General features: G+C 42.6%; 1 protein-coding gene across 1 annotated transcript in view; it reads left to right on the top strand.

Moving 5' to 3' along the window:
• The window catches only part of LOC138292459 (myomegalin-like), a 1,643,599-nt gene that overhangs the window by 1,334,428 nt on the left and 287,646 nt on the right, over positions 1-21,525 (top strand). Inside the window, exon 28 of the mRNA XM_069231077.1 lies at positions 1,075-1,264. Coding sequence (XP_069087178.1) covers positions 1,075-1,264 — 190 coding nt within the window. The remainder of the gene's footprint in view (positions 1-1,074; positions 1,265-21,525) is intronic.

The raw sequence follows: 21,525 nt of genomic DNA, 5'->3' as shown, positions 1-21,525 counted from the left end.
TTAGCTGAAGATTTAGGTTTTTCTTCCTCATAACTTTTCCACAGCAGCAAATCTTAATCAGTGAGACCTTGCAGAGAACCAATCTGGTCTTGTGGAGCCCCTTTTGCTACAGCCTGCAACCTTGCCACATTTAAAGAAGAAAAGCTCTGAAAAAGTAACTAACTCTGGAAATAGAAATCTTCACTGGGTTCCCTGCAGGTGCTAAATTCAAATTACCCCCACTCTGAGCATTCCTGCCAAAAGTCAGTAGCTCCACCAAGACCTCCTCCAGGAGCTATGTGATGGCGTGGAGCCCTTTTTGGCTACACCCTGATGCCTTGCCCTGATGAGGATTTTTTACTTTCATTTTAGAGACCAACTCCAAGGTGAAAACCTCCGTCCAGTCGCATCTAGTTTCGATATTTGACTCGTGCTGCATCATGGTTAGCCTTAACTTGCATATAAGAGCAAGCAGATGACTGCCGTTGGTGCTTAACGTTTTTTGGCTCTACTTTCAAATTCTAACTTTAAAAATGTATAACTGTTTTTTCTTATTGGATATTTGTCATTTTGGTGTTTTATTTATGACAATTTACTCTATTTACTTCATTACTGTTTGAGTACTGCATAAATACTTTACACATTGCCTCTGAGTTAAGCCTGTCTGCTCTGTGCCATAGATTCCATGGGGTTGATAATAGGTTCACCCTGACAAGGGTTTCAGTTATTACTTGAGGTGGGTACTCACCCCCTTCAATGAATACCACAATTTCTTACACAGTACAGATGCTAAAAACAGCAAGACTGGGCAGAAAGCTTCCAATAAGAAATAAAACATTACTACTTGTAGAAACGTAAAGGTTTTGAACTGGTAAGTGAAAAGAAAAGAAACTGAAATAGAGAACTCTCCTGCCAAGACCAGGGTGCCAAATGCATAAATATAACATTGTACGAATTAGACTAGCCAGCATAGTCAAGCAAGTATTCTGGGCTATAGCTACTTTTAGGTACAGCTACATTGAGGTATGAATGTGAAATACATATTGCATGAGCTGTTCTAATTCTTATTTCATAAAGCACTCTTAAATTCTACAGAGCACTTCAAGGAGCTGGAGCGGTTGAAAGAAGTTCTCTTATCATCAAGATCAAGACTGAAGAACACTGAAATTGACCTGGAGCAGGAAAGAGCAGAAAATAGGAAATTACGTGAGTCAGTGAAGGAGAAACAGCAGGAGATTCTACAACTCCAGCAAGAGCATCTGTCAAACCAAGAGATCAACACAAGGTAGAATTTAATTTGTTTTATAGGACAATCTTTCTTGGCCAAACTGATGAGGAAGCTGTTACTCACAATGTACCTTTTGTGCCAACTATAACAACCAACAAAATGGTCTAAGTACCCCGACCCATTTTATCTACTATCATTTGCACTCTAATGTGTTGGTACAGGAAAGTCAGAGCCCACTTGTTACTATTAGCTTTCTACATAGCCTCAGTTCCTGAACATTACTGACCTTGTTTCTACAATTATCTGAGTTCAGTGGTAATGGGAAACCCAGATGCAAATCCTCTGACTGATATTCCCAGGCATAGTTAAGTCTTCTCCAGAGTCAGCATTTTTCTCTAGACAATTTGAGAAATTTAATTAACACAAAAGTTAAAATCATGCTAATAATTAATATCTTCTGTTCCTTTTCTTTATAATGTATTCACATTTACATAGTGTCTGTGTCCAAAGCTATACTGCACACATAGCAGGAAAATGCATTACTATAGGACTGAGTAAAAGTAGAAGGAGGAAAGGAAGAAACCCCTGTGTGTCCTCAGCATAGTACTATGATCAAAGAACAAAGAAGGGCGTATCCATAGTATCCAGTGATAACTTCCTTGTGAAATTATGAACTAATATGGTAGGGGTAAAGAGGACAATTGCACTTACTTCAGGCAAAGGCTTGATATCCTTAAGAATTTTACTTTTAAAGCGCTGTGCCCTGAACATTTTAAAACCCTGCTTCGATTATACCCCCTGTCATGGATGGTAGGGTGCCAGAAAAAGTGTTATTGAGATGAATTAGGTCATAACAGGTAGAATAGCTATCCACTACAATCTGGAAAACCTGAAATATTATTTGTTAATCTTTATGAATAACAATATCCCTGAGGTCAATGGGAATATATTGGTGTTTCATTCTACCTGCAATAATATTAAACATTTGATGCCCTCTCATATATTCTTTGGTGCTTTATACATATTTGGACCAGAAGGGAACAGATGCAATATGTACATGGCAAGAGAAACTAGCACTATTTAAGGAGTAGTTTGATGTACTTATAGAAGCAAGTGGGTAGACCAAACCATGAAAAGACCACGTACTCTTTTCAATAATAGTTTTGAAAGTAGAAACAAATGTGGGGAGAGAAGATGAGATGGGGGAATCCTTCTGGAAAATCATGAAATAGAGATTGGCACAGCCTTTTGCCTTTTTCCTCATTCCCCAGAGACCCTTAGAAAAGAGAAATAAAGCAAGTTGTGTTTTTTTTGGCACATCACTGAAACAGATTACCGCAGACACTTCATTTCAGGGGTGCCATAAAGTGACATATGTCTTTCCACTGCCTCCTGGTAAAAGAATTGGGCACAGCAGCCTGGACTTGGTGATTGGCACTCTAGCTCCCATGCAACTTGAGCCTTCCTCTCACACCTGCACTTGCCCTTTGGGTTTGTGGAGGTAACCCCAAGACAGGCACCTCATTTTTGTGAGCCCATCTTCTTTGAACCCTAACAGCCCAGTAAGCAAGAGTCAAAGAAGGTGGTAAGATCACAGACTTTCTGTGTGTTCTTGTAATTTGTTTAAAAAGTGCATTTTCCCTACCTATGTCCGTTTACATTTGGCTCCCTCTTTTATTGCAAACTTGGTACCTTTAAATTGTTTTTTTTTTGTTCTACCCATAACTGTATGAATTTTCCTCCTAGTTTTTCACAAAGACTGCAATAAGCTTCACTCCCCCACAAGATTTAATAAAGGCTAAATACACCTCAGTTTCTAACCAGAGTGTGTTCAGGAGACTACGTAATCTGCTCTGTGCTGGGATAGTGTATACAGCACTCATTTTTGGCTTGAAAAAGTGATTAGTTTAAGTGTGTGAAAAGCAGTATTTCAGTGGTTTCAAAATTGCCCCTTACCTGAAAAGTAGAACCTGCTAGCTAGGAAGTGTGCATTGTTTCAGTATCCAAGGAGATTATGATTAGAGGAGCACCTCCCTGTCACAGCAGCCTGGCCTTGATGATTGGCTCTTTAGCTCCAAGGCAACCTGAGCCTTCCTCTCACACCTGAACTGGCCCTTTAAGTTTGTGGAGGTAACCCTAAGACAGCCATTTCCATTTTGTAAGCCCAGCATATCAGCACACTGAACAGCCCAGTAAGCAAGAGTCAAAGAAGGTGGTAAGATCACAGACTTTCTGTGTGTTCTTGTAATTTTTTTAAAAAGTGCATTTTCCCTACCTATGTCCGTTTACATTTGGCTCCCTCTTTTATTGCAAACTTGGTACCTTTAAATTGTTTTTTTGTTCTACCCATAACTGTATGAATTTTCCTCCTAGTTTTTCACAAAGACTGCATTAAGCTTCACTCCCCCACAAGATTTAATAAAGGCTAAATACACCTCAGTTTCTAACCAGAGTGTGTTCAGGAGACTACATAATCTGCTCTGTGCTGGGATAGTGTATACAGCACTCACTTTTTTGCTTGAAAAAGTGATTAGTTTAAGTGTGTGAAAAGCAGTATTTCAGTGGTTTCAAAATTGTCCCTTACCTGAAAAGTGGAACCTGCTAGCTAGGAAGTGTGCATTGTTTCAGTATCCAAGGAGATTATGATTACAGGAACACCTCCCTGTCACAGCAGCCTGGCCTTGATGATTGGCTCTTTAGCTCCAAGGCAACCTGAGCCTTCCTCTCACACCTGCACTGGCCCTTTAAGTTTGTGGAGGTAACCCTAAGACAGCCATCTCCATTTTGTAAGCCCAGCTTATCTGCACCCTGAACAGCCTAGTGAGCAAGAGTCAAAGAAGGTGATAAGATCACAGACTTCCTGTGTATTTTTGTAATTTTTTTCAAAAGTGCTTTTTTCCTACCCATGTCTGTTCACATTTGGCTCCATGTTTTTCTGCAAACTTAGTACCTTTAAACTATTGTGTGTGTCCTACCCATGACTGTATGAATTTTCCTCCTAGTTTTTCACTGACTGCATGAAGTTTCATCCCCCTCCCCCACAAAGTTTAAAAAAGGCTACATACACCTCAGTGGCTAACCAGAGTGTGTTTAGGGGATTGCATGATCTACGGTTTAAACTGTGCTTAGAAAGTATATGCAGCACTTGTTTTTGGCTTGAAAAAGTGATTAGTTTAAGTGCATGGAAAGCAGTATTTCACTGGTTTTAAAATTGTCCTTTATCTGAAAAGTAGAATCTGCTAGCTATGGAGTGTGGATTGTACCTGTCTGTATCTAAGGAGATTCTGAATAGTGGAGCACCTCCCTGCCCCCATGCCATAGCAGCCAGGGCTTAAGGTCACTTGTCCCTTATATACGTTTCTATTGGTTGTTGCATCTGTTGCTGTGATTGGTTGCCAGGGCTAGTATTTCTATTAGATTAAAGGCTCAGGGTTTGGGTTGTGATTGGCTGTTTGGGCTAGGGTTTTGATTGGCTACCAGGGCTAGGGTTTCCACTGGACTAAGGGTTTATGGTTAGAGTTCTGATTGGCCATCTGAACTAGGGTCCTGATTGGTTAGCGGGGCCAGGGTTCTTATTAGACTTAGGGCTTTGGGTTTTTTGGCTGTTAGGGCTAGGGTTGTGATTGGTTAATAGGTCCAGGTCTCTCATTGGCTCTAGGGTTTAGGGTTATGATTCTGATTGGTTAGGGCTTCATTGGCTAATAGGGATATTTAAACCTAGGGTTCAGGTTGTCTCAGCCTGGGTGTCGAGTCTAAGGGCGGAGGGGACAAGGACAGTTGCCTGTTTGCACCTGTTCGGGCCAGGTCGGGTCTAGGCCCAGAGATGCTGCCCAATTTCTCCTTTGCCAGTTACCGCCTTAGGCCCTCCACATCCTCCAATGTCTAAACAGAATGTCAACAAAGGCATTCTAGAAATGCACCACAAACAAACCTCATAGATATTTTGATGTCTTAACAACCACTGCAAAACCCCACAAACCACGCCTATACACAATTCTACCACAGCTACAATACTATGGCACCTTTATTCCCACACAAAACAAAACTCTGTCCTATACCACTAACACATCCATTTATCCTCAACACAACACAAAGCCACATTATACACAACTTTAATGCATCCAGACACACACTCCCTGTGCACACAAAACACCAGTTCTATTTTCTACTTGCTCCTAATATACGCCTTTTATCATGACACAACCTACACACTGCCTTCGATCACACCATCCACTAACACCCTCCTCATTTTACCAATTACACACAATCATACAACCCACTTCACAACAAATATTACCTCTTCCAGTGATCTTATCTAACACAAACACTCCTAACTCTTGTCCATCCCCTTTTGCACACCACATACTGTCTTCTCCAAAACGCATCACCACCCCTACTATTCAAATACCACTTACTAGCAGTAACTCACACACAAAAAAGCACTACATCTATATCTCCTCTCACTACTCCACAAAAACAAACCAAAAGGCACACACTAGCACATCAAAATTACATACACTTGCGTAGTAAGTTTCATCACACCCACCCTCATAACTACACAAATAATGCAAATCCTAAACCAACTTTACTCCAGAATTCTCATTCATCACCACCTGCCACAAACACTCAACACAACAACATTAATTCACCCGCCTTTCATCCACTGCACAATTTAGAGCCCTAGAATATGACCCACATGCTCCACACAAACAAAATAGACAACATGCCACTTTTGCATCCCCATGTCTATTACACAACAACGCTACTCTACAAAAAGAACACAACTCACCATGTCACTCGCAGCCACCATCCCCGACACACACACAGACCCAACAAAATGCCTCTAAACCTTCTGTTTGAGGAACATAATATGGAAAAACAACATTATTATGATCCTCATACAGTTAATATCAGCACTAATGGCACACCAGCTACTAGTCCAAATTATACTCAACAAAACAAAATTACACAACCACCAATACACATTCTCTAAACTGCCTCCTCGATCTCTCCCTAAAAACAAACACCACATCTATGATCTAATCACTGACACACAAACTGACTTACTCTTCATAACTGACTCATGGTTGGGAGATGACTTGGCCCCTGTGTTGCAGGAAGGTGCTCCTCCAGGCTACCAAACCATAGAGGCCAAACAGGAGATGGACTAGCTGTTATATTCAAACAAGCAATAAATCTCAGAAAAACAGATGACATCTCCATACAAGGTTGGGGGGCCCTCATCTCCAGATGCAGCCCTACACCAACTTCCCCCTCCTTTACAGACCAACACCTAACCTAACAATTCAACATTCCCCGACACATTTCTGGACACAGTGTCAACCCTTATAACATTATACTCCAACCTATGCATTCTTGGGGACCAAAACATTTGGTTTGACAAACCCAATATGCCCATAACTGGCCTAGTCAAATTGAACCTATATCAGATTGTACAAAATCCCACACACATCGCTGGACACATCCTAGATGTCATTTTTGCAAACTCAGAACTAGTTATTGTTCAAAGCATCACACCAGTCACATGGTCAGGCTACCATATGGTAACTTCCCAAAATAAAACACTACAAATCAACAAACCCAAGACCACCTTACATACATCCACCTATCAACCATGGAACAAACTCAATTTTGAAAACTTAGAAATACAACTAACAGCCAAGACAGGTCTAGACACAATACATTCTGATCAAATACTTTATGAGTGACTACAAGAAGCTTTTGTTATTCTAATACCTCTCAAAAAAATTAAACAGGACAAAAGAAAACAAGCCCTTGGAGATATACAGAACTAAAAAAGATAAAACAACAAATCAGAGGGCTGCTAAATCTGCAAATAAAGAACTTTATAAAATTCTCAACGAATTTTGAAAACCTAAATGCATGGAAGGAACTCATCCCATGACTCAATATTTCACAGAAAAACTGGCAAATCATTGCACAACCAAGACAGACAGATTGGACTCCTATTTAAAACAAAGGAAAACCACCAGCACCAACCTGTTTCCAAAAAATCCCCTCCAAGAGTAAGCCAACCCAGCCTCTGCACTCCTTCAAACAAATAATTCTAAGTAAATGTATGTATCTGGTCAAAGCAAGCAGGCCTTCCGGCTGCCCTTCTGACTCTTGTCCACCACACGTCTTCAAGAACTTTCTTTTATCTACCTTTGCTGCCACAATGATAAGAAGAACCATCAATAATTCTTTAGCTGTGGGAATATTTCCTGAAAACCTTAAAAAGCATACCTATGCCCATTATTAAAGAAAACAAATCTGGACCCGCATGATCCCAACAACTACAGACCCATTACAAATGGACCTTTCCTAGGCAAAGTGATAGAAAGAGCAGCTTTCGCCCGGATGTCGCAGATCATTGAAGATACCTCCATTCTTTCAGACTACCAAACTGGATTCCGCCCAGAAAGAGGCACTGGATCTGCACTCATGGCCATCTGGAATGATAGTAAAAACACAATAGACCTCAATGGAGTTGCTGCACTACTTCTCCTGCACCTCCCAGGTGCCTTTGACACAGTTGATCCTGACACCCTAATAAAAAGACTCTACGAAGCCGGCATAGAGGAGACTGCTCTCGACTGAATCACATCTTACCTTCAAAACAGAACTAATGTCATCCATACTACCCCTTTTACGTCCAAACCCTACTTCACAAAAGCAGGGGTCACTCAAGGCTCAGTCATCTCACCCATGCTTTTCAACATCTACATGATGTAATTACCGGCAAGCCTCGGCTTGGAAGACATTAGTGCAGCTTACTTAGATGACTTGTCTACGTTGGCCACCTGGTAGGTGGAGGTCAAGTTAGACCTCTCCAGGCCAAGATCCAGACCATCCTGGACTGGCAGCCTCCCACAATCCAGACCCAGGTCAGAGCCTTCTCAGACCTGACAGGGTACTATAGGAGGTTTGTGAAAGGGTATGAAACCATTGTGACCGCTCTCACTGAGTTAACCTCTAAGAAACAACCCAGGAAAGAAATTTGGACAGCAGCCTATCAAAATCCTTTGATGCCTTGAAAGCAGCCATGTGTTCAGCATCTGTCCTACAAGCACCTGATTATGGGAAACAATTAATTGTCCAGACAGACGCTTCTGAACTAGGGACCATCAATGTACTGAGGCCTGTTAACCAAGCACCAGTACCCATGCGCTTTCCCTTAAATTGCATGTTGAATTGCATAGGCCGATTGGCAAGGACCTTACCACCCCTTTAAATGGTACCCAACGCAAGGTCTGGGCGCTGCTCAGATGTCCAGCTTTGCAGTGGCCCAGCCGAATCATGTGTTTGGTATCAAACACTGTGGTTTTTAGCTCTGAACATGATGCCCATGTTTAGGATTAAAAAGCAGATGCCCAGGTGGCGCCCTTAGAGGATGCCCACCAAGTTATCCAGTCCTGTACTGTTTTGGCAGGCTCTCCTGAACCGCTGCCACAACAGACAAGAGTCTGACCTTTTACAAAGGGCCTGAGCGGGAAGGAGGTCACACCTCCTCCCACCCTGGCTGGCTAGTGAGATAAGCATCAGGACAGTGAACCTCAAACGCTTCCCCTGTCTTTGATGTGTAAGTAGCTGTCCACCCAACGGAGGACAAAGCCCTCACCACCCTGCTCAGTGAGACAGGCGTGAAATTAGCTATGCGAGAGGTGTTCACCTCCAAAGGACTAGCCACATCTTAAGGGTGGGCTAGGAAGTCTGCACAGCTGAGGGAGGGTTCTGCCATCTTTGCAGACCCTAAGAATAGTGGTTTCTGGGTAGAAAGTGATGTACTCCCAGAGGATGTCGTCACTCCAGGGGTGGATTAGCCGCAGGGTCTAGTAGTCCATTTGCCACTGTCCCTCACACCCTTAAACACCCCATAAACCAGGATTAAAGGGGCTCTACTGGCACCAGATCTCAGATCTTACCTGGAAAAGAAGAAAGAAGAACAAAGAGACGTTTGCACCAACAACAGTACCTGGACTCCAACCCCAACGCAAAGGAGAGGACACAGAGTGACCTAAGGAGACCAGTACTGGTACCTCACGTGTGCCCAAGATGAAGCCTCATTGATGTGTGTCCAAGGTGAAGACTCATTGGTCCCAGCAAGAGGGATCCCAGTGGACACCGAGAATCCAAGGAAGACTCCTCTGATGGCACTGGTCCCCTGTAAACTGTAGGGTGTAAAGGTGGGCTGATATCAAAGAAGGCTGCGATCAAAGAACTGCGACTGGACAGGTTCTGTGTTTCTGAGCCTAAAGAAACTTGGTACCCAGCATCTAAAGAGTGAGAGTGATTCACATGCCGTGTTTTAAGCCTCTACTTCCCGCCAAACGACATCCAGTTGCCAGAAAGCTCGTGGAACACCCTTGTAGCTACCAAGGCTTGTCTGTCTCCAGCCCAGAAACTGGCGGCCACAGGACCTTCATAGACTTCAGGGCACCCCCTCCCCAGCCCAGAGACCGATGTCACCAGTGACCCCTCTCCTATGGGTTTGCAGCCTGAAGAAAGTAACTTCAACTGGAGCAGCAAAGCATCTTTGGCTTGACCAGCCCAGTGAGTTAACAGCTAGAAGCCACCTCTGCATCCGGAACCACCGGACGAAGTGGTGAACATCCAACTGTTAATTCCTGGTCATGGCCGCCTAAAGACCTCTACATCCAATGGGTAGAATGTGTGTCCACCCCCAATTCCAGTTTTGCAACGGAGTGCAAAACGCACCAATCACTGCAGACAGTTCAGCACTAAGGACAGCCAAGTCATCTCTGCATCCGGACTCCCTGAGCAAGGTAAGAACAGTCTGACTGTTGAATCTTGGTCTAGGTCCCCATAGAACCTTAAATTCCCATGGGTTCATCGGAACTCGCCCTAAAAGTGCCCGAGTGCACACTGCTCTTTTCCCCACTGTCTTCAATGGAAGCCCTTTAAATCTACCAAGTACTGTATTTTCTAAAGCCTTAAAAATTCACAACTACGGTTGTACAAAAGCTACAAGGTTTGTTTTAGTTTATAAATTAAGATTAAAATCTAATCTATTTTTCTAAATGGGTGTCAGATGTCTGTTGAGTAATGCCATTTACTTATCGTCCATGTTTGTAATGTGAAATGCTTTACACATGTTTTTCTAAGTGGCCTGACTACCAGGACTGGGCTAGGATTTGCCGAGAATGAATCTGAGGTCCACCGCTGGGTATTGTGTTAGTATTCCATGGTAATACTACCTAGTCATACATACTTTCACCTTGCTACAGTCTTTATCAAGTTATAGTAGGGGAGAGGGCTCTAGTGGGACAGCAGGCGTGAAAACAGATGTAGGATCAACAGGATAAAAGATACGAGTACGTGATGTAGGTGGTGCAAAGTTGAGCTACTAGATGGAAGATAAATCTGGGTCTTTAAAGGTGTAAATCATTTTACATAAAACTAGATAGGAACTGTATGTCGCTATTGAGGAGTTCCACCTGATTCATCATCTCTTTCCATCTAAGCGAGATCAATGATATAAATCACAATTTTACGTTGATTGGAATTGTAAGTGGTAAAAACTATGAAATATATATAGATGACATTTTCTGAAAGGTGAATGCAATTATCTTGCATAAACATAGAATATGAAGGTATACCACGCTCTTAAATATCACGCGAAATACTTTTAGGAGAATGGTTTGAGGAGAAAATGACTCTTGGCCACGGCTTTAATCTTTCTGCCAAACACTTTTTGTTCGACCCAATCTCGATCCAATTTCCTGTGGGGAAAAATAACACAACATTTTGCACTTGTGAAATCTTACGAACCTTTGCGAAGTATACCAAGTTTTATGAGATTTTGCTCATGTAAAAAAACTTTGTCTGGCTTAATTATGTGTGCATGCACTGTTGTGAATGGGGCATACCTATGCAACATAAATGGCTAATCTTTAATATATCCAGTTTGTATATACATATGGGTGAATGTATGGTACTTGCATGGTGACAACCTAGCCAAAAGGCAGCAGAGTGCTTCTGAAAATCTTTTATGTTGTACCTTTTATTTTGTATTCAGGATACTATTTGTAGGTGTGATATAAATATCTTGTGCACTAAATATTGAGTGAAAATGCGTGCTGTCTCTACATGTCTCAAAAAGTCCCTGTTCTGGGTTAGAATCTAAGACATATTATTAAAGCCGGGGTTATTCTAGGAGTCATTTTGGCATTTTTAATTTGACACCTTAAGAACGCAAGCTAAAGTACTGTACACAAACATCTTGATTTTGAACTAAAGATGTGTTTCTATCTGCATTATGTGCAGGTGATACTGTCGGTAACATCAGTTTAGAACCTCACCTGGAACCAAGGACCTTATTTAGAGTTTAAGGACGAACTACTCTGTCACAAGTGTGATGGATATCGCGTCCGCGGCACTACAGGTGCTATAGGCTGTGAAGCACATGTAATAATAAATATTACGGATGTTATATCCACCAGATCTATGACAGACAATCGCATCCACCAAGGTCTAAATATGGCCTCAGTCTTTAGACTGCTGTTGCAAGAGAAGATTAAGTTTAACCAGATGCGGAATATCAGGACTAAATGAACTACTTTTGACTCTTTCAGTTGAATCATTAGATGATGCAGTGTCACCTTCAATAATCTGGGATTTATGAAATGTTAATTTGTAGCCTACATAACCTCTGGTCACGTGATTTACACATGATTTACACTTTACCTATTAATAATTTCACACATTGTTTCATACATTATTCTACACATGGTTTTGTATGTAGACTTAGTAAACTGGATGAAATACATATTTTAATTAACTTTACTTAGCATTTGTGCATTTTAACATCATCACGAGTAGGTTTAAAATGAACATTGTATTTTTGCTTGTTTTGTATAACCCTGTTTTCTGTTTCAGGCCTGAGTGGTGGTGGTCCTGTGTAGAATTATTATTCTTTGTTAGCTTAAAGTTTGATGGTCGTAGTGTAGTAATGAATTGGTTGGGCAGTGATTTTAAGCACCTGCCAGTGATGAGAAAATAGGGAGGTGAATACTCCTTTGTGAGATGTTGTGAAGGTCACGATGATAGAAGCCGTTGGCTTTGTATTATTCGTGAGAAGGCTGGCACCAGGAACAGAAAAACATGGCATTTTTGATGTTCCCTACCTGGTGGGAATCTGTAGAATGCATCATTTGAATGAAGCTGTGTTTTTATCTGTGTGAAACAAGTTTGACTGATCACTTTTCCCTGTCTAACTTTGCAGGTGGACATCCTTTCCCTTCTCTTGAAACCAATGCTTCTTGTTTTTCTGCTCCTAGAGTTGCTCTTGAGAAGACGCACATTGCTTCTCATTCTAATCGGAACCTTGCTTTGGTTCCTCTTTTGATGCTACATTTGCTGGCATCTGCTGCTTTTGAATTCCCCTGGCCTGCCCAGAACCTTAGCTTAGCATTAAGGAGTTTCCTTTATGATACTTCGCTTTGATGTGCATATTGCCTTTAATAAAGCAATATTCACATTTACTAAATTTAATTATTTTGCTTATACCCATGTATGCAGTTTGTTCAGATGAATTCTGGTTTATGCTTAATTGATTTGATTTGACAACACACCTGCTGCTTTCCTTTGCCGCGGCTGGGGTGGGACTTCGTCCCCTAGCCTCCAGAGCACTTCAGAGGGTGAGCCCTTCACAAGCCTCCTGTGATGCGCTATTAAAATGCTGACTTTCCCCCGCAGCTCAGCATGCGCACAGGATGCGCCCGGTCTTGAGCCCGGGTGACGGCTTGGCCAAACGCGGACACGTCTGTCGCTATCCTCGGCTAGGCATGGCTGGGCCATCCCTCTTGGCCCTGATTTTTTACCATCTTTTTCTTACCACCTGGAATGACTTTAGAGTGTTGGGACTGCTGATCTGTGAGTAACCCCTTACATGACTATCATTTTGTCATCAAACTTAGGAGGTCTTGTATTAAGCCATTATGCATTACTTTAGGCATGAGGCAATATGTCAGAGCTTATAGAATTTTAACATCTGATTATAACACCTCAATGGCCCTTAACCTTGGATGCTTCCTCATAGAAGTGAGGCGCATGAGGCAAGCTAAAGGGATCTTCTTGTAATTTTTATAGATGGTGCTTTGTTAGATACTCGAGATGTAGGTTTGCTTTCACTTTTGACATCTTTTAATATATGACAATTAGTTTACAACTCTTGACGGATCTTCATAGTGTCCTATCCAAAAACAGCCAATCAACTGTGGTGAACGCCTTGTGGGCATCCAAGTTATCTACCACACATGGCTCCCCTCTCATCCCAGCTTGCTCTGTGATAACGAATGCTTTATGAATATTGTTAGAGGTGTTACATCCTCCCACAAATCCTGCCTGGACTGTGTGTATGGCCTTTTCTGCCACTTTCGCTAGTTTCTGGGACAATATCTTTCCCAATATTTTGACATCTACTGTGATAATTGATAACGGTTGGTATGATTCGCAGTCGACAGGACCTCTCCCAAGTTTAGGTAAGGTCACTATTTGTGTTTCCCTCAGTGATGCAGGCAGCACCCCTGTTTCAAACGCTTCTCTATATGTGGCTAGCATTGGTGCGCAAAGGAGGTCTACATATGTTTGGTAAAATTTCACTGTCAATCCATGATTACCCGGTGCCCTCCCTGTGTTCATGTGTCTAATGGCCCACCTGATGTCTGCCTCCTCTAATGGTGCACTGTATTGGGCCTTCATGTCCTTGTCAACCAGGGGTAGCTGCACCTCATCAAGAATGGCCTCTATTTCTACTTCAGGGCTCCGGTCCTGCCTTGCACATAGTGCCAGGTAGAATTCAACAAAGCAATTCAAAATTGCTTCCTGGGAGGTCAGTATCCCACCATTCGCATCTCTGAGAGCTATCATCGTACCACCCCCTCTCTCTCTGTTAACCATCCATGCCAGTAGTCGACCAACGGCATCACCTTGTTTGTATTGTGTTTCCAAGTATGTACAATAGTCATGTTTTCCCAGGGTATCTCAGGCCTCATCCAATTCATCCCGCAGTCTGTGTCTCATTTCTCAAACCTAACCAGTGTGCAGAGCCTGCTTGTCCATGTCTGCTATCTGCTTTTCTAGTCATGTGCCCCTCTCACACAGTGATCTACACACTCAGATCTCCCTCTGATGGTCACCTCAAAGGCCTCCCATAATATGCTGACAGATTGAACAGTTCCTGTGTTGAGCTAAAAAAATATTCCCATATTGCCTCTTGGATATCCTCCCTATATGCCTAATTGTGTAATGCCCTAGACTGGAAGCGCTACTGCGCCACCTGAGTCATGTAGGTCTAGCCCTGTAGCTCTGCAGCAAGCAGAGCATAGTCCAATAAAGTGTGATCTAGGGGCTGTATGTCCCCAAATTGTGCCACTTGCTCAGAATGTATGAACATATAATCTATTCTGGAGAATGTCCTGTGTGGTGGGCGAGGGGAGAAAAGAGTAGCCTCGTGCCTGCCCATGTCTTACCCACCACAATTCCATCAGATTGTAGGTGTCCATTCCCTCCAACAGTGTTCTTGAGGAGTTGCCCAGTGGTCATGTCACAGGTCTTAAGCTGTCCAATTGCCTGTTGAAAACACAGTTCCAATGACCCATCCATATAATATCATAATTTGCATATGGTGCCAATGGGCTTCATAAAAAGCTGGTGTATCTATATTTGGTGCATATATATTGAAAAGCACTGTGCATCTACCACCAATTTCACCCACCAAGACTGTGTCTGCCTTAAGGGGAACACTAGCATCCACTCACAATAGAACCCCTCATGCTAAGGAAGTAAAGCTTGCATACCGTAATTGACCCTCCCCCCCCCATTTAGATAGTATCTTTTCATGTCCTTGTGGTAGGAGGTGCATTTCCTTGAACAAAACTACCTTCACTTGTTGTTTGTGTAGATATGACAATATTCTGTGTCGCTTAACTGGGTTCTGTATCTCTTTCATATTCCACAATATTATTTCACCCCCATGTAGGGAATGTGTAATCCTCTCTTGTCTGGTGCCCTTCCTGTGTTAAGAAGTAACTGTTCTGCTCAATTTATGTACTTTCCCTCTCAAATTCCGAAAACTGAACTTCCCTCTGACCCCCCACCCATGTGGCCTCCACAATTGACACAATAGATGTCCACCTAGTTCCCTCTAAATAACAACAAACAAACTTCCCCAACATAGTGCGCTGATCATGCACGCCCAGATATCAAGGCTGTCCCATCAGCAGTGCTACCATTAAACATGCAGTTTAAGACAGCACTTTATGTTGTGTATCACATGATTTGGATCCGACGTTCAAACTGTGCTCAGTCAACTGGCGTTCACACCCCCGTAACATGATTCATTTATGCCAATAAAATCGAACAAGCACAGAACTCTTTGCGAGAAGTAGTATACTCCTATGTAAAGACATTGTCCTCCCTTGAGCGAGTTGCCCTGACAACTACTCCTACTGAGAAGGGGTGTAACATAATTGCCCACTTCTTCTGTGACAAGGTTGTTACTATTTATGGCTCCTTTCCTAAGGAGGTGACCAGGGCTCCCTGCCTTATGGTTCAAGCCTGTATGGTTCAAGCCCAGGTAGGTTAAGGCAGGACTATCTGAGTTTAGGGCTCTTGATCCTTTTGAATTATGTGCCTTATAGAGGAGGGTGAAATCAAGCTCCCCCAATGACCCGGCTTCTCCCATGATTTTGGAGAGAGGCAAGGAGACAATTCTTCCAGGGTTATGTGACCTCCTCAAAATGTCTTTTGCATCAGGACAAGTTCCTGTGAGCTGGAAACAGGTGGAACCACTGCTAAAAGAAAAAACTTTCCCTTGATCCTGCAAAACCTCAAAATCAGAGGCCTCTCACTCTGCTTCTTTTCTTTGCCAAGGTGGCTGAAAAGCATGTGATTGACCAGCTGATGGATTTCATTGAAGCACAGGAGCTACTTCATGAGGCACAATCAGGCTTCCAACCACAGTTTAGCACAGAATCATCCTTGTTGTTAGCATCTGAATCCTTGAGACAGATAGCAGACATGGAGAAAAATGCTGCTTTGATTATGCTTGATTTAAGTGCAGCCTTCTGCACCATCTCCCATACTATGTTGCTGGAACGGTTGTGGAAGAACGGAGTTGAGAAGCTGGCTCTGCAGCGGCTTGCTGTCTTCCTCCAGAATGGACCGTTCTCTTTGGAAGTGGTGCTGCTGCAGCAGGGGGTGCCACAAGGCTCAACATTGAGCCCTACTCTGTTCAGTCTTTATATGCGTCCCCTCGCTAATGTTATTGAGTGTCATGGCTTTAATATCGTATCATATGCGGATAACACACAGCTTGTTATCACCCTTTCCCAGGATGGAGGAGTATCTGCCTAAATTTTGCCCGATAGATCTTGCAGAATCGATGTCCCAGAGCTGAATTAAGCTCAATGGTGGCAAACTGAGGTAGTGCTAGTTGGGAAACAGCCTTCAATTTGGTCCTCCTCCTGGTGGCCTGATGTATTAGGGCCTGTACTGGTGCCCAAGTCAAACGTGAAAAATCTTGGTGTTTGGTTCAATGTCAATCTATCCTTTGATAGCCAGATTTCATGCTTGGCAGAAAAGTGCTTCGGTATTCTGGAAGTTCTGAACAAAATTATAGGGTTTCTCCCTGTGGAGTCCAGGAAATCTGTAGTTCAAGCCTAAGTCATCTCGAGGCTGGACTACTGCAGTGTGCTGTATGTTGGTGTGTTACAAGGCATACTGGCTAAACTCCAGAGAATGAAAATGTAGCAGAACGCCTCTTGCTTAACATCCCCAGACAGGAGCCTACTTGGACTGCTCTTAGCAGGCTACGTTGGCTCCCTATAAATAAGAGAGTTCCCCTTAAGGCCCTGTATTTTCGTCACAGAATCCTAAATGGGAAAGGCCCCCGCTATCTGCTCTCCTTGGTAAAATGGTATGCTCTGAACAGAGATCTCAGATCTGCCAAAGCCTCCTGAGTAGTCATCCCCAAGATAACAAGAGCGCATCTGGGGGGGAACCTCCTTTGACTTTCTGGCTTCTAAATTTTGGAACTCCCTGCCTATTGACTTAAGACAGGAAAGCTCTGAAGTTGTTTTCCATAAGAAACTCAACACATGGTTCTTTAGGCAACTGTAGCGGTTACTTTATACTTTAGGGCTTGGGATGGCTGCTGTTTCCATCTGAGCATGGGGACACTCCGTTTTGCGTAACCATGCACTCTATAAATAATTTTTTATTATTATTATTATTATTATTGGCACCTTCTCTCACAGTCACGTTTATGTATTCTCTCTCAGGTGTCAACCATCAGCCATTCACTCAGTGACTTTCAATAAATTGCATGGCTTCCTCTGGGTGGTCGAAGAAATGTCTTTTCCCTGGTATGTCCACATGGAGTCGTGCTGGGGACAGCAGCCCATATGCCAGGCCTCACACACAGAGCTTCTTTCTAACCTCCACAAAGGACTTTCATATTTTTTATGTCGCTACACCATAGTCCGGGTAGAAGGAGATCCGGTTTCCATTATATTCTATGTCCCCGTGTGCACGTGCCACTGTTAGAACATTCATTTTGTCCTTATATCTCTGCATTCTGGCGATTAGCATATATGGCAGTGCACCTGGTTTTGGTTTATCCCCTGGAGTCCCATGAGCTCTTTTCACTTGCAGGCCCCCTCGCTCTCAAGACCCAGCAGGATGGTCATGGTCGGCAACCAAGACTCCAGAAATTGTTCCACCAGTACATTCTTCATCCTCTTCATTATTGCATCACAACCTGTCCTCCGAATCCTCTAGTTTGGCTTCCTGCAATTGTAGGCAGCCTTCATGGTTGATCATTTTGGTGGTATGTGCCCCCATGATCTCATTCCCAGGTCCTTCATCCTTTCCCGCATCTTGTCCATATCTTGTCTCAGGTAATCAGTTTTTTCAGTTATGGCATTCCTGCCTTCCAAAACAAAATATTAAGTTTAAGCATGGATGGTGGCATAGATTCCACCATCTCTTGCTCCTCACCTGGATTCATACTCTGCACCATCCTGATCAGTCCATCCTCGATAGTGTGTGGTGTTTGGAGGCCGTGCCCAAACTCCCCCTTAGGTGTGGGTGGCATCTGTGCCCTGCAACACATCCCTGTATGTTCTGGGAAGTCCCTATCTGCATGGGTGGATCTCTTTTCAGTGTCTTACTTCAGCGGGGCCAGTCTTCAATAGTCTGCTCCCTGCCGAGTATTGCGCTGACCTATATCAAATCGTGAGCCTCCACCCATTCACTGCATCCTGACCAGGGCCTCCATATGTGCTTATTGCTTGGATGGGAGACTGTTACAGGGGGACAGTGAGCTCACCCAGTTATCACTCCATCTCTGTCATGATTTTTTTAGGTCCTCTGGCCCCCTACACAGTTTTTTCCCCTAAGTTATGTATCCATGACCAATTTATTGTGATTATATCCTTCAGTCTCCTCATATGCAGTGTTGATTGCCCTTTGAAGTGGCTCTTTGTAGTGCAGATTTAAATTTCAGGGCTGCTTACTGCATTTGGGCCCCAAGTATTTTGCCCCATTTCTTTGTATTGAGCAGAATTTTCATGGGGGGAGGGGCACTCTGGATGTGCACCTGGTGTGCCCCAACCCCACCTGACCGGTGTTACCAGGGCTCACCTTCTGCAGGTCAGTGGGATCAGGGCCTCCTCCCAGGCTCCGGTCATCAGCGGAGGCACATCCAGCACCCTGCTCCTTGAGTGCTCCACCGGCTCCCCACCTGTGCTGGAGTCTGCCACTCGCTGTGTAATGTAATGCAGGGTGCGAGTAGTGATGCCGTCCCTGACTCCTCTGCTTCAGTTGTGCCTCCGAAGGCTGCCAGCCCACTGCATCCTCCACACTTGTCACCGCCCAAGCCATCCAAGGCCCAAAGGGCCTCTCTGTTTAAGGCCTGACTCTGTGCCCCTTTCTGTGCTTCCCGGGACCAGCACCTTTCCCGCCAGTCTCGTTTAAAGTGGGGCGAACCTTCTTCTCATCAAAGTCACTGTAGGAGTTAAATTTGGGCCCGAGGGGGGTCCCAGTCTGGTGAACCGTCTGAGCTACGAGTTTGCACGTCCTCTCAAGTGGCCATCTTGGCTCCTTCGCAACATGAATGATTTTTAATTTTTTAATAGCTATATGCCAATTGCTTTTATTATCCTACAAGCTAAACATAAGAGAACAATTTTGGTTGCTTTGATGTATCTTGCTTTTGCACCATGCACTTGCACTTAGTTTTATATTATGTTCTAATCATGTATTTCATGTTTTATGGGCTTGTTCCTGAAATAAACTCTTTTGATTGACTGACTGACTTGATTTGAAATTGTAATTTTACTAATTTGGTAATAAACCTTAATAGCTTGCAAACTTATTCATCCTTGTTGTTACTGTGGGGCAAGATCTGCTTCACTGCCATTACAATGCTATTGAATTTGTGATTTAAGCCTTGGTTCTGGAAAAATATTCATCCTAGTAAAGATAGCGGAGTTCTGAGTTTGTGCCAAGACTGCTCAGTAGCTACCCCATTATCAATGACTAGTGCCATAAATTATCCAATTTCCATAATTTATTTACATCTGGACCAAGTAGAAAGTAAATGTATGAATCATTTGATGTTAAGTATATGTTAATTGATTACATTTAAATTCAAAACACAACATCAGATATAAAAAAACTATGTATGGATAAGAGCATTTTCATAGATCATTTACCTGTTGGAAAATGTGCAGCATCTGCCAAAAATGGTTGTTGTGCCATCTGCCAACCTCATTCTTTCCCCACCCATTTAGAGGTGTGGGAACCACATGATTTCTGCAGGTGAAGCCCCAGATAGCTCAACTAGCAAAAACCCTTGATCCAAAGGTCTATCTTTCTCAGAACTACTGTCAGTCAGTCAAATAACTTTATTCAGCAATTGCCATAAAAGTGCAAACCAAGACACATTTACCGATCTATAAATAATATAAAATAAAATAAAACTTAAAAATCATTACTAAAAACACCACATGAGCATCCAATCTGAAACCCCTTGACATAAACAGATAAATATACTAGACATGATTAAAAATCACAAAATCAGAAAAGTACTAATATTAGCTTAAAATGATAAACTATACGTACATATTTTTTTTTTTTTAAAAGGAGTAGGCCTTTTCCTAATACTTAAAGAAGCTGTAACAAAGTCTAATACATGGTGACAAATTTGGATGTCTGGCAATCTCTGAAGATATAGTAGAGCTTCCTTATAGTGAATGGGTCTAAGAAGACGTAACCTGGGTAAAATAAAAGCCCCTCTAGGAGCAGCATATAAAGGGCAAAAAAGAAAAAAGTGCAAGGTGCTCTGAGTTGATTTGGAGTCACAGGGACAAAGTGGTAAGTCCTTTTTCCAAAAACATGGTTCGGGGAAAGCTACCTTAAAATGAATTAGATTAAGTCTAAAAAGTGTTAAAAAATAAATTGATCTAAAACTTGAAAACCAAGTCAAATAGGGTTCAAGGCATGGAACAGTCACAATCCGAGAGTAGGAATCAAAGGATTTCAATTTCAGGGAACTATAAAATCTCAGCTCTGATATATGTTCGGAGTAAGTAGACTTCAAGACAGACCTAGAGTTTGTGGTTAACAAATGGGGATCATCAAACATGTATCTGAGCCCTAGATTCTCAAAAGAGTTTTGCAGAAACATAAGCCAGGGAATCCTATTTGAATTTTCCAATTGTAGACAATCAGAGATACAGTCTTGGACCAAACTTGCCATATGGTTTGACCAACATCTAATCCAGAGCAGTAGGGGAGCCATAAAGACCCTATCCTCCAAAAAGCACTGACCATGTTCTTCATGGCAGATTATGTTTGCGATGCATTTTGGGACCAACAATAATCTGCGCAGGAATTTATTTTCAACACTCTGGAGAGACAGTATTTTATTATAGCCCCAGACGCCTGCCCCATAAAGGACTGATGCAGTGCATTTAGAATTGTAAAGTGTTTTCATCTGTGCAGGGGGTCTATGGCCTAGTTTATTTGAAAAGCGAAAGATTGCTTCATTATTCCTTATCAACTGTTGGAGCTTAAAATTAATGTGTGTCTTCCAGGACAAAGAAGAACTCATGTACATGCCTAGATAACAAAATTATTTGACCTTATTAAGAGTGTGCCCTCCCATAGTAAATTGTTTAGACTTTGTGTTACGTGGGCCACAAATCATAACGAAAGTCTTGGGGTAATTTACTTTTAGATCAAGGTTCAACATAAAATTATAAAATGCA

The sequence above is a fragment of the Pleurodeles waltl genome, chromosome 4_2 (genome assembly GCF_031143425.1).
Source record: "Pleurodeles waltl isolate 20211129_DDA chromosome 4_2, aPleWal1.hap1.20221129, whole genome shotgun sequence".
Classification (NCBI taxonomy): Eukaryota; Metazoa; Chordata; class Amphibia; order Caudata; family Salamandridae; genus Pleurodeles; species Pleurodeles waltl.
The sequence above is the reverse complement of the archived record's forward strand: the minus strand, read 5'-3'. Positions and strand labels throughout refer to the sequence as shown.